Source organism: Chionomys nivalis, chromosome 2 (genome assembly GCF_950005125.1).
Source record: "Chionomys nivalis chromosome 2, mChiNiv1.1, whole genome shotgun sequence".
Classification (NCBI taxonomy): Eukaryota; Metazoa; Chordata; class Mammalia; order Rodentia; family Cricetidae; genus Chionomys; species Chionomys nivalis.
The window spans coordinates 81570201-81583787 of NC_080087.1; the positions used below are offsets into that span (position 1 = coordinate 81570201).

Below are 13587 nucleotides of genomic sequence, written 5' to 3' on the forward strand. Positions count from 1 at the left end.
GGGTGCTTGCTGGGAAACCACTGGGTTAACCATATATTAAGTTTAATTGTTACTGATCATTTTGATATGGCCTCACCATTTTGTACTCCTACAGTAGGCTACACTTGGCATTGTGAGTTTTTGAGGTGGTATTAATCTATCGCTGTATCTCCTCATAACTATTGAGATCTGTGTCTTTTGCTTAGGCATCCTTTCCTGTGAGGGATCCTTGTTCTTGTCATCTGGCCTCCCAGGTGGCTCGTGGTTAGTCACCTGCTGCAGCCCCAGCCCTCAGCAGCTAGTGGGTGATGGAGCCATACAAGGACTCCCTGCTGGTGTGTGATGCAGAAGGGTAGTCAGGACAGGTCTCCACGTGCTCCTGAGTTCCACAGGCATGTCCCCTGCCCCCTCTGAGTGTCCTCAGCCTGCAGCTCCTCAGCGAGCAGGCCATCCCCTTGGCTGTGCTGCCTGGAATTTCATCACCGCCAGGACTGCGTCACAGACACCTCAGCTGAGGCGCCACCCTTAGTGGGAGGCCGGCTGGAGCCAGGGAGGACGCAGGGGATCTTCCAATTCCTCCCCCTGCTCTTGCCTGCCTGAGCTGCTGCTGACTTCTTAGTCGCTGAAATGAAACTGTAAAAAGTGGCTCTGGCGTGTGGAGCTGTGACCAGGGCCCCTGCCACTCAACTGGGAGACCCCAAGGTAAATGGCTTCTCTTCGTTGAGCCTCTGTCCTCACTTGGGCATGTTACAGCCCCTCTGATAGGGTATTGGGAGCTCCAGTGCCCTGCCTAAGACCACCAGGTTGGCCGTGGCTCTCAGACTCTGAAATCCCGACCATTCTTGACCACACCTGACTGCCTTCCTGCAGCTCTGAGCAACAGCAGCTGTGGGAGGCCTGTCTGTCAGCCAGCCCTCTGCTCACACTGGGTGCTTTGGTTCTGTTCTACTGGGTCTCACATTGCTTTGGGCTTAGTTCTCTACCCCAGCCCACTAGGGCTGACCTGTAGCTGGGGACAGTTTGGTTTTTTGGTTTTGGACCCTCAACCCTAGGCCCTGCGCTGCTCCTGCCGTAGAGCTTTCCCATCTTCTCTGACCCTGCCTGAGGCTCTTTCCACGTGCTGTTCTCTGCATTGCCTTGAATACTTGAGGCTTTGCTCATGTGCACCCTATACTACAACTAGCCAGCCCCATTCCCTACCATTTCCTCCTGATTTTTCTCCTCAGCACCTCTCTCCCTGTGACATTGTTCTGCGGGGTATGTGTGTGTTTTTCCTCTTCAGAATGTTGAGTTTTGTGAGGCCCATCATTGTGTCTATGTGATGGTCTCCAGGGTCTGGAGCCTAGGACACACTCCCAGAAGATTGGTGTTTCTGCAGCTCGGCCTGTTGGTGAGAATCAGTTCATTCATTGCATGGCAATGTCAGTGCTGGGCTGGCCCACTTTAGTAGTATTGACGGGTGTGGGGGAGTTGCCCCAAGGGTATATAACTGCACTCAATGCAGCTTTGCAGATTGAGATCCGAGGGTGTACTGTTTCACTGAGGCCCCAAGAAGGGAGACTATCCAGAAGGTATAAGCTGGAAGGCTAGAATACCTGAGCAGTCCCTGCTTTGATGGTGTGCCCTTGCTTTCTTGGTTCAGGAACCACTCACGTGGCTCCTTTGGTGTAGGGAGGACTTTGTTCTGTTTTCTAAACACACTGGGGAGCTGTGAAGGGTTTGGACATGGAAGGACAAGGTCAGGTGTAAATGGAGGGATGAGAGTGAGGCAGGGGAACATGGGAGAGGGCTGAGTAGGGAGGAGCCAAGGCTGCAGGGCCCCAGGCTGAGCAGACAGCTGCTGACATGGGACGGTAAGGCAAGTCAGCCTCGAGAGCCACAGTGAGGACTTGGGCATTTTTGCCAAGGACATGGGGAGTCATGGAGGATTCTGAGCTAAGGAAAGACAGAATCTTGGCTGTCCTGGAACTCACTCTGTAGACCAGGCTGGCCTCCAGCTCCCAGAGATCCGCCTGCAGCTGCCTCCTGAGTGCTGGGACTAAAGGATTGCCACCATGCTTGGCTTAAGACCGACTCACTTTTGAGGGGCCCTTTGGCTTCTGAGTTGGGGCAGGGAAGTAAGACTCCGGGAGGATGTGGACTAGGATTCTGCCAGCCAACATTAAAGGGGAAGTGGGGAGGTTGACATTGATGGGCTGTTTATGGCTGAGAGCCCTGTGCTCCTGTGTGTTTGGGGTCGGCTTGTGGAGGACACCCCCTGTTGCTGTTTCTGCCCCACACTCATTCGTTGTCTTTGTATCTTGGAGTCCAGCTTGTGATCTCACACCCGCCTGTCCTCCCCGTCTTTGGCCACCTTGCCTTCCCTTCGGTCCCTCCCACTTACCTCCCTCCTTCTGCCCAGGGCCTGGGCAGCCTGCCACTGTCACATGCCAGGCAGTTCTGTGTCCAGCCCACCAGCTCCCATGGGGCACGAGAGAAAGCTGATGCCCATGGTGTCCCTAGAGCCAGTTGCCACTTCTCCAGGGGCCTCTGTAGCTCCTGACCTGCTGTCCGCAAATAACCCTGGGTTGGGAGAGGCAGACATAAGGCACTTTGGGCTCCATGGCCCCAGTCCAGGCCCAGGCTTCCAGGTAAGGGCCCAGCTGGTGGCTGCCCACATTTGTCCTCCTCCCTCTGCTCAGGGAACCTGAGACTTAGCAGCAGCTTCGGCGTCCGTTAGTCTGTTGGCTGTTAGCCCCTGAAGACAGATGCAGAGGTCTTGGAAAAGGAACCAGGCCTTTGGTCAAACCCAGGACTGGTCTCTAGGCTCCAGACAAGTGTGTGTGCAGTAGGTTCCCTCAGGTGCCAGAGCTTCTGCGACTTCATTTATTTTCCTCATTCTTGTGGTGGAAACATGAAGGAAAAGGAAGCTGGGGATGGTACAGGAGCTCCCTGTACTTGGGGGAAGCTGTTCTTAGTTTGCTTAAGGTGGCAGGTTGATTTCTAAAGAAATGAGTGCGTGCATGAGTCTGTCTGTCTTGGGGGCAGGCAGATAGATGCTGGTGGCTTTGAGCACACCCAAGGTGCCCAGGGCTGTCTGATTCATTCTTGGTTACCTCAGCACTGGGGCGTTGGGGTGAGGCAGGGGGTGGGGCTGCAGCTACCTTGCTCTCTCTTCCTGTCCAGCCGTAGGTGTGAAGGGAAGAGTTTGGTTTTTGTGGGTTTTTTTGTTTGTTTTTTGTTTTTTGTTTTTTTTTTTTGTTTTTTGTTTTTTGTTTTTTTTTTTTTTGAGACAGAGTTTCTCTGTGTAACTCTGGAACCATCCTGGAACTCACTCTGTAGACCAGGCTGGCCTTCAACTCAGAGATCCACCTGCCTCTGCCTCCCAGGTGCTGGGATTAAAGGCGTGTACTGCCACTGCCCGGCCTAGGGAAGAGCTCTGATGCAGAGCCTGTGCACGTTCAGCTCTTTTGTGATCCATGTTTCTCCCTCAGGATCGGGCCCCAAGGGAAGAGCTCTTCCTGGCTCCCTGGCTATTCCCGCTGCCTGGCCAGCTCCAGAGCCGAAGGGCCTCAGTGTCCAGGATAGGGCCCTCACTCTCACAATCCTTTCTTGTCTCTCGTAGACTGTACTGTACCCAAGGCGCCTCCTGCATGTCCTGCTGCCCTGAGCTGTCCCAAGGTAGGTGACAGCGTGTTAATGCTGCCACCATGAATGAGGTTTCTGTCATCAAAGAAGGCTGGCTCCACAAACGTGGTAAGGATTCACTTTTGCTCACCAGATTGTGTGTCTCCCTCTTGCATCCTGCTCTCCTAGCATCTCCAGCTCAAGGAACCATTACTCTGTGGCCCTAGCTGGACATCCTGAATGAGTCCAGAGAAGGTTTTAGGCTCGGTATCTTTATCAGCGATCTTATTCATACCTTCATCTTACAGGTGAAGAAACTGAGGCTTAGAAGGGGGTAGTCACATAAAACTCAAATAACACAGCTAAGCAATATCGAGTCAATGTTTATTTATCAAATAGTCATTGATTGTAAGGTTCTGGGACCCTGTGGAAGCCATGTTCCACTTGGAGTGGAAACACAGTGAACACAGTAAATAGACGCTGTGTCAGGTGGTAAGAAGGGCCATGTGAATGAGAGGTCAAGGGCTGGGAAGAGACAGTCTGCAGGGAGGTACTCTGAGGAAGTGACAGTGAACAGAGCCTGAAGGAGGAGGTGCCTGGTACCAGAGCCACAAAAATTGCCTGGAAAATGTGTCCCATGAGAGGAGCAGAATGGACAAAGTCTCAGAGACCTGCACTTGCCTGATGTTTCTAGAACACTAGCTGGAGCAGGTGAGATGGAAGCTGGGCAGCCCCACCAGCCACAGTCCTCTGTGAGGACAGGAAGCTGAGGCCCTGGTGAGGTCATGAATAGAGAGGAGACTAGACCTTGAGAGCCCAGGATCCCCTGTGCCTGCACCAGATGCCTTGTGACAGTAGGAGTTAGATAAGGGAGCAACATGTGCTGAGAGTTGGCTTTGTCACCGCTGGCCTTCAGGGACCTTCTCTGGGCAGGAAGGTTGCCAGGCCGGAAGAAGCTGGTTCACAGACACTTCATTCACTCAGTGCTTAACTCATGGATTGGCTCCTGTGTGCCAGGAGCTGTTCTAGATCTTAGAGACAGTCGGGGATCCCATCCTCGTGGTGACATGTGACATCCTGGGGCAGGTGAGGTGCCTAGGCCAACCTTTGTATCCACTGGCGGCCTTTGTTGTGAATAAATCACACAACGAGAGGAAGGTGGATCTGAGGCTTACAGTGGAGAGCTATGCTGCATCTGGGGCTTGAGGAGCAGCAAGGGCGTCCCAAAGTTCACAGGCAGCGACATGTGGGGAACAGGACAATCAGGGCATCCTGAGGGGAGCGAGACGGCACATTTGAATAACAGATGACTGATGAGAACCTGTCCTGCCATCTCTGGCCACAGACACCAGCAGTCACATGTAACGGACTGCTCCTTAGGGCCAGCAGAACAGCAGAGGAAACCCCATTTCCTGCTCCCCTACAGCAGGTGACACTCAGGGCACTCCAGCCCCATAGACTGAGCCTTGACTTTGAGACTGTCAAATGCAGCCATTCAAACATTGACACCTGAAAGGTTCTGATCCTGGCCCTGCCACTTCCTTTTGATGTGACAGTGGGTGAGCTGCACCGCCCGTCTTGGGTCTGTTTTTGATTTTTTGGTATCCTAAGCAGTTTTTAGCTTTGTAGTAATCCTGCATCAGCCTCCCTAGAACTGGGATGACAGGTATGCGCTTGGTCTGTGTCTGTGTGATGAATTAACAATTCAGGCGTCTGGTGTCAACTCCCTTTAGGCAGGATTTTAATGTGCTGTGTTTACTATGCTGTCTTGATTTCCTCAAGAAATGTTTGACATCTAGTAGGTGTCCAGCAAACAGCTGCAGAATGAATGATTGGGATTGCATCTAATGGCAACTATGCTCGGCTGTGTCAGTCTGCTGGACTCCTGTCCCTTGGCGGGAGTTTCCCTAGGCTCACTGGATTAAGGTTTTAGGAAGTAGGGAGGTGGCTAGGGAACCATTGAGTGTGGGGGCGGGGGTCTCTAGCCTAGACTTAGCTGACAAAGTGAGTCTTCACTCTGGCTCCTTTTAGGGCTTCATGTCTGTGTTTGTGTGTACCACACTGAGTTGGGCTGAGTTGAATTGGCTGCTGGCCTGTCCTTGTCTTTTGTCTGGCCCACCTGCCTTGAATACACAGTACATATGCACACAGGTGTACTCCTTGGCCATCTGAGTAGTAGCTGGCAGAAAGAGGACTCTGCTGCCTCCTGATATCTGGGCATCTGGCTAACCCATTCCCACTCCTGCTGGTTAAAATAGACATTGTACTGGTTTACTCCCAGTCTGTCTGGTTTCAGGCTCTGCCCCAGGCAAGCCTGTGTTAATGAGTTTTCTTGGATACTCTCTCAGAGCAGACTAGCAGCAAAAGTGATTGCTTGAGGCCTTGACACAAGGCAGTAGAGCTAAGTGGGACAGACCCTGGCCCTCTAATGCTAAACTTGACTGGGCTCAAGGCCTGGCCTGCAGTGTATGCTGCCTCTTACTTACTCAGCAGGGTCTGGGGTATGACTGCCACCAGATCCTATTTGTGGCTTGGCTTTAGCCATCACCACCACCCTTAGGTGGTGTGGAGGCAGACAGCATCGTGGTCAGGGCAAGCTCTGGATTTCAGTGCCAACTGTCCCGGAGAGCTGGTCGTCCTATGGTTCTTTTTTTTTTTTTTAAGATTTATTTATTATGTATACAACATTCTGCCTCCATGTATGCTGACACACCAGAAGAGGGCGCCAGATCTCATTACAGATGGTTGCGACCCACCATGTGGTTGCTGGGAATTGAACTCACGACCTGTGGAAGAACAGCCGGTCGCTTAACCTCTGAGCCATCTCTCCAGTCCCCCGTCCTATGGTTCTTTCTTTCCCCCTCGAGACAGGGTTTCTCTGTGGTTTGGAGCCTGTCCTGGAACTCGCTCTGTAGACCAGGCTGGCCTCAAACTCACAGAGATCCGCCTGCCTCTGCCTCCCGAGTGCTGGGATTAAAGGTGTGCGCCACCACCACCCATCATCAGTCCTATGATTCTTGCCAAAAAAGTGAGCCTCTCTGACTCAGTTTCCTCATTTGACTGTGAGGATTAGACTGTGATATGGTTTTTGGTTTTGTTTTGTGTTTTCTTCTTTCTCTGTAGGCTTTTTGTTGCTAAAGTATGAAACATCACAGATAGATCAGGACCTGGGTCATTAATCACCTATGCTGCGTCCAGATAAAGAAGCAGCAAGACAGTCCAGCACCATGGCCCACCTGAGCTGTTGTTGTTGTTTGTTTTTTAAAGAATGCATGTTGCAGATCCCAGCCCAGGGCCTTGTATGTGCAAGTTCTCTAAACTGCATCCCCAGTTTGAGTTTTTCTAACATTCTTCTCTTTTCAATTGAGGTTAAATTGCCATAATATGAAATAAACCTTTCTAACTTGTATAATTGAGTGACCTTTATACATTCGTGGTGTTAGGTGGCCACTATTTTAAAGTTCCCAAATACGTCATCACCCACAGGAAAGCCTTGAGCCTACTGAGCAGATGGGTCTCCACCTCTTCTTGCGCACCTGCCAACAGCAGTGCTTCCCAGCCGTGTGGACTATCTGCTCCAGACACTCGACAGCGCTGGGATCACACACTGTGGCCTTTGTGACCTGGCTTCTCCTTGGCATAGTGGTTATCTGTGTTAGACCTGTGTCAATGCTTCGTTCCTTTTTTTTAAGATAATTTTTTTATGTATATTTGTCTGTGTGTATGTATGTGTGTGTCTGTGGTAACCATGGAGGCCAGAAGAGGCTATCAGATCCTGTAGAGCTGCAGTTACAGGAAACTGAGCTGACCAGTGTGGGTGCTAGGAACCCTACGTAGGTCCTCTGCAAGAGTGGGAAGCACTTTTTAACCACTGAGCCATCTCTCGAGCCCCTTATTCCTTTTTATAGACAAATAAGAGTGTGGATACAGGATGTTCTTTAGAACCCATCCTTTAAATGTACACTGGAGTTATTTCTTTCGGCAGTTGTGAGTTGGTATCACTCTGAACAAAGTTTGTCTTTTTTTTTTTTTGACACAGTGTTATTTAGCCCAGAATAACTTGAATTCCTAATTCTCCTGCCTTTGCCTCTTAAGTGTAATAAATGCTGCTACACCTAGTTCTTTTGTTTGTTTGTTTTATCATAGTTTTAGTTTGCATTTTCTCAGTGCCCAAAATATGGGGATTACTGATATGCTTGGGCTATCTTTTTTTTTTTTTCAAGACAGGTTTTCTCTGTGTAGCCCTGGCTGCCTGGAACTCACTCTGTAGACCAGGCTGGCCTTGAACACAGAGCTCCGCCTACTTCTGCCTCCCTGTCTTTGGTGCAGTAGCTTTCCAGGTCCTTGACCTCTTTAAAACATGGGCTCATTGCTCTCTTATTGAATTACAAAAGTTGTTTATATATTTTGGATACTAAGTATTTTGGATACTCATAAATAAAATTAGGCCAGGTGGTTGGCTTGGCAGCAAGCTGTAGGATTCTTCTGTCTCTGCCCACAGGTTACAGGAATTACAGGCCTACCCTGCCATGCCTGGCTTTTTCAGTGGTTGTGTGACAAGCACTTTTCCTGGTGAGCCATCTCCATAGCCCCACTTACTGGAATTTGCCTTAGTTTGCTTGCTTGCTTTTTGTTTGTTTGTTTTTAGGATTTATTGTTTTAGTTATGTGTGGGTGGTATAAACGTGTGTGCAGATCCCCTTGCAGGCGTTGGCCTCCTCGAGACCTGGAGTTACAGACAGATGTGCACCACCTGATGTAGGTGCTGGGAACTGAACTCTGGTCCTTTGGAAGAGCAGCAGTGCTCCTAACCATGGAGCCATGTGTCCAGCCCTTAGTTTACTTTCTATTGCTGTGATAAAGGCCACAAACGAGCAATTTAGGAAGGAAAGGATTTATTTCAGCTTATAGTTGTAGTCTGTCATGAAAGGAAGTCAGGGCAGGACTAAAGTGGAGGCCATGGAGTAATGCTGCTTTCTAGCTGCTTCCCATGGCTTGCTCAGCCTGACCCTGCTCAGTGGTGGCAGTGGGATGGACCCTCCCTCATTAGTTGTTAAGAATATGACCTATAAGCTTGATAGAAGCATTTCCTCAGCTGAGGTTCCATCATCCCAGGTGACCCTAGTTTGTATCACACTTACAGAAAATTAACCAGTACAGAATTTTTAATTTTTCGTTTTTGAAGAATATTTTTATTCAGCTAGGCATTGGGGCACATGTCTTTAATCTCAGCAATTAGGAGGCAGAGGCCGGCACATCTCTGAGTTTGATGCTAACCTGGTCTATAAAGTGAGTTCCTGGACAGCCAGGGCTACACAGAGAAACCCTGTCTCAGAAAATCAAAAAGAAAAAAATTTAAATTTACATTTTATGTGTATTTTGTCTGCACACGTGTCTGGGTACCATGTGTATGCAGTGCCCACAAATCCCCGGAACTGGAATTTCATACAATTGTAAGATGCTGTGTGGGTGGTGGGAATCCAACTTGGGTTCTCTGGAAGAGCAACCAGTGATCTTAATTGCTGAGACATCTCTCTAGCCCTCTTTTTAAAAATATACGTATAGATGGACGATGGTGGTGTGTGCCTTTAATCCCAGCACTCAGGAGGCAGAGGCAGGTGAATCTCTGTGAGTTTGAGACCAGCCTGGTCTACAGAGTGAGTGAGTGAGTTTCAGGACAGGCTCCAAAGCTACACAGAGAAACCTGTTTGAAAAACAAACAAGCAAAAACCCATCCCAGCCAAACGAAAAACTGTATGTATATATGTATTCATATATATTATATATATTGATCTCACTCAGCGTGCTGTTGGCACTGCTACAAACAAGCAAGCTCTGGGCTGCCAGGAGGATGAATGCGCGTAGTGAGTATATGATGCACTCCAAGAGCCACAGCTTCCTGAACTGGCTGCGGGAAAATGATCACAGAAAGAAGGAAGCCAAAAAGAAAGGCTCCCAGGTTCAGTGATCAATTAGTGATCTTAATTGCTGAGTCACCTCTCCAGCCCTCTTAAAACAGATGGTCCTGCCTTAATAAGATGACTGAGAAAGACTTAGTTGACTTCCCAGGGGAGGTCTTAACCTGTCTGAGGAGTGGATGGGAGTGGCTGGGAGGGGGAAGTGGGAGGAGAGAAGGGAGGGGGAACTGGGATTGGTATGTAAAAAATTGGTTGATTAATTAATATATTAAAATATATAATATATAATACATAATATATTTTAAAATAAAATATACATTAAAATTAGTTAATATACACATACATGCGCGTGTACATACACATGCTGAGCTAGATCCCATCTTTTGTGGATTCTTCTGTGACTTTTCACTATGAGGATCTTGTTTCCTGCAAACAAATGTAGTTTTACTACACCCCTTTCAATGGGACACCTCTTACTTTCTTGGTCAGAAAAGGTGATTGACTGACTTCCCGCCTTAGACCCAGTGGTGGCTCAGCTACTTTGTAGAATGGAGCATCAGGCCATCATGACCGAGTAATGGGTTTGTGAGCAGTGGAGAAAAGACGCATCCTGATTTTGTTCCTGACCTCGGGGACCTGTCCAGTCTCTGCTGTATGACAGTGACGGCAGCACAGGCTTTCCCTGTGCCCTTCGTGTGCGAGGGCCTCCTCCGTTTTCTTCCCAGCATGCTGAGCGCTCCAGTGAAGACGCTGCATTCTGTCGAATGTTTACTACACTGATTTATTTCCATAGACGGAGCTTATTTTTTTTCCAGTCTAGAGTTATTTTCCTTTTATTGTTATGTCTAATATACTGAATTCATAGGGAGTTCATCAACTTGGCCTCCTTTCCATTAGTCATCTCCGGGGGAAGTAGGCTGGCATGGCCACTGAACCTGGGAGCCTTTCTTTTTGGCTTCCTTCTTTCTGTGATCATTTTCCCGCAGCCAGTTCAGGAAGCTGTGGCTCTTGGAGTGCATCATATACTCACTACGCGCATTCATCCTCCTGGCAGCCCAGAGCTTGCTTGTTTGTAGCAGTGCCAACAGCACGCTGAGTGACATTGTGGACTCTTCCAGTTTTGCCATGGTAACTTTTATGGGGTGTTTGTTCCTTTTTGAGCACTTCCATCCCTTTGATGTCTACATTGTCTCCCTTCTTGTACATTCCCATATATGTGGCCAAGGGAGCAACTCTGCATCCTGAAAGGCCTGGAGAACAATATTAGTGGTTGTCATCTTTCCCTTTCCTTCGTGTCCCAGCTAATGGCTGGAAGATGGAGGCTCTGACTAATACTTACTTGGTCACAGTGTATAGTTTTCCTCTTTCTTCTGAAACAAGCTGTCCCTGAGTTGTGCAGGCAGGCTTTAGGTTCCCAAGGCTGTCCTGCCTCTGCCTTCTCAGAACAGCCAGTGTTACAGTCAGTTTTAGACTGTTTGGTTTGGTTTGGTTTAAGACACTGGTTCATTCTAGACCATGCTGCCCTGTGTAGCTCAGGATAGCCCTGGAAATTTCTGAAATCTTCCTGCCTCAACCTTCTAAGTTCTGGAATTGCAAGTGTGAGTTATCACACCTGGCTTTCAGTTTTAGACAGTTTTCACTACCCTAAAAAGAACCTTTCTCACACTGCTTCTAACATTCCCATCTCCAGACCCTCATCTTCCCAGGCCCAGGCAACCTTTAATCCACTTTTCGTCTCCACAGAGTTAACTGTTGTGGACATTTTATGTAAGTGGGCATACATATAGATTTTCCTGAACTTGGGAAAATGTGCCATACGTTAGAACCACACACTGCGAACACACCTGACGCGCTTAGCTTCCCTGAGCATCATCGTGTAGCCGCAGTGGAATGACTGAGTTTTGGTTGTGTACTCTTGAATTGCAGGGCTGACTGAGAGTCCCACACATGAGAGAGAGAGAGAGTCCTGCTGTATACTGCCAGCCTGGGAAAAGGCTGGTATTCAAAATGGGAAATACACTTTCTACAGAATGCTGGCACTTTCACAAAGTCAGAATGACCCTCAATTTGTGGTCCTCTATGACTGATTCTCTTCTTTGCCTTAGGCCAAAGTAACGGTGCAGCTGCTCTGTAGGATGGAGCAGCAGTCCATCATTATCATCTCTTTTTCTGACCAAGTAGTAGCCCATCATATGGGTCCTGTGCTGGGCATTTGGATTGTTTCCACTTTTAAAAAACATCTATTGGTCTGGGGAGATGGCTGTCTTGTTGAGAGCACTGTCTGCTTTTGTAGAGGACCCAGATTGGATTCCCAGCACCTGCATGGTGGTCCACACCTGTGTGCAGCTCCAGTTCCAAGAGATCCAGCACCTTCTGACCTCTGCAGCACCAGGCATGCACATGGTGCAGATACATCCCTACAGGCAAAACTTCCACACATTAAGTAAAAATATTTTAAAAATTAGAAACCTAGCCGGGCGGTGGTGGCGCACGCCTTTAATCCCAGCACTCGGGAGGCAGAGGCAGGCGGATCTCTGTGAGTTCGAGACCAGCCTTGTCTACAAGAGCTAGTTCCAGGACAGGCTCCAAAACCACAGAGAAACCCTGTCTCGAAAAACCAAAAAAAAAAAAAAAATTAGAAACCTAAAATTAAAAAAAAAAAAACCCACAAAATGTTTGCCCTGGGGTGTGTGTAGGTCAGAGAACAACTGTGGGAGTTGGTTCTCTTTACTGTGTGCTCAGCACCCACCAAGCCATCTTGCTAGCCCTATTTCTGTTTTGTATGTGTAGTGAATATATGTGCAGGTGTGCAGAGAGGTCCTTGGGTGTCCTCTGCTCTGTCACTCACCATCTTACTTCTTCGGGACAGGATCTCTTACAGAACCTGGACCTTGCTGGGTTTTGGCTAGCAACCAATACACCGCAGGCATCCTCCTGCCTCTGCCTCCCAAATACTGGGTTTAAAAGTGTACGCCGCCCAGCTCTCAGAAATTTATTTATTTATTTATTTATTTGATTTTTCCAGACAGGGTTTCTCTGTAGCTTTGGAGCCTTCAGAAATCTTTTAAGGAGTGAGTTCTTGGGGAGTGTTGGCTATGCATATGTGTGTGCCCATAAGCAGGGGACTTGAAAAGATCAAGGGTACTTGGAGGGTGGGACAGTGGTTTGACATCTGATCTCCTGCATGGCTGTGTTGATAAATATCAGCCTATGGGGCTTGAGCGTTTAGAGACCGGACATCCCTTAGGACAGTCTTTTCTGGCAAGGATAGCTTGCCACTGCCATATGTGCTAAGGCAGTGGTGCCCTGGGACACTGTTGCAGGCGCCTTCCTGCCTGGTATGACCTGTGGATCACTTGGGCCCAGACCAGTGCCCCAGCCTGCGTCAGCAGGTGCCACCTCCAAGGTTCCCCTGGGAGAGACTCATCTACTTTCCTCCCAGTGTGGTGCCCCCATGAGTCACTGTCATCCTGGGCTGCCTGCCCGCTGGGACACTGCTTAACCTTGCCCTGACCTTTTCTCCTCCTGCCTCGTTTCAGGTGAATACATCAAGACTTGGAGACCCCGGTACTTCCTTCTGAAGAGTGATGGCTCTTTCATTGGGTATAAGGAGAGACCTGAGACCCCTGACCAGACCTTACCCCCCCTGAACAATTTCTCTGTAGCAGGTGCGTTTCAGGGCAAGGAGGTTGGAGTTCCACAGTTCACAGCTTTGCTGGCAGGTGTTGGGGACACATTGAACAGTTTTGCTTGAGCCAGAACCTGTCTTAGGCCTGTTCATCCTCAGATCTGACTTCTGCCCTTTTCTGCTGTTGCTCCTTGTCATTGGGCCTTTTCCCTTCTGGGGACAGTGAGAAGTCATGAAGTTTCTGCACAGCCCACCCTTCGGGCTCTGTGGTTCTAGCTGGTGTCCTGTCTGCTCTTTAAACAGAGTTGTCCCTCCTCTTTGCCCCCTCAGCCAGTAAGTGCCAGTGTCCCGCTGAGCTGCTCTAAGGTTCACTGTATACCCTCAGTTCCCCCTGGGGCACCTAACCTGGAGTTTTCTTTTTTGTGTTTTTCAAAACAGGGTTTCTTTTTTTTTTTTA

At 49.0% G+C, this 13587-nt stretch overlaps 1 protein-coding gene across 3 annotated transcripts in view; it reads left to right on the top strand.

Annotated features, from left to right (window-relative positions):
* Positions 1–13587, top strand: part of Akt2 (AKT serine/threonine kinase 2) — a 50164-nt gene that overhangs the window by 11952 nt on the left and 24625 nt on the right. The window contains exons 1-3 of one of the 3 annotated variants that reach the window (XM_057751619.1): positions 530–681; positions 3584–3714; positions 13042–13170. In XM_057751619.1, coding sequence (XP_057607602.1) covers positions 3669–3714; positions 13042–13170 — 175 coding nt within the window. In that variant the 5' untranslated portion in view covers positions 530–681; positions 3584–3668. Of the gene's footprint in view, positions 1–529; positions 682–2480; positions 2610–3583; positions 3715–13041; positions 13171–13587 lie in introns of those variants that run through there. The other 2 variants (XM_057751628.1, XM_057751610.1) reach the window with 2 other exon arrangements.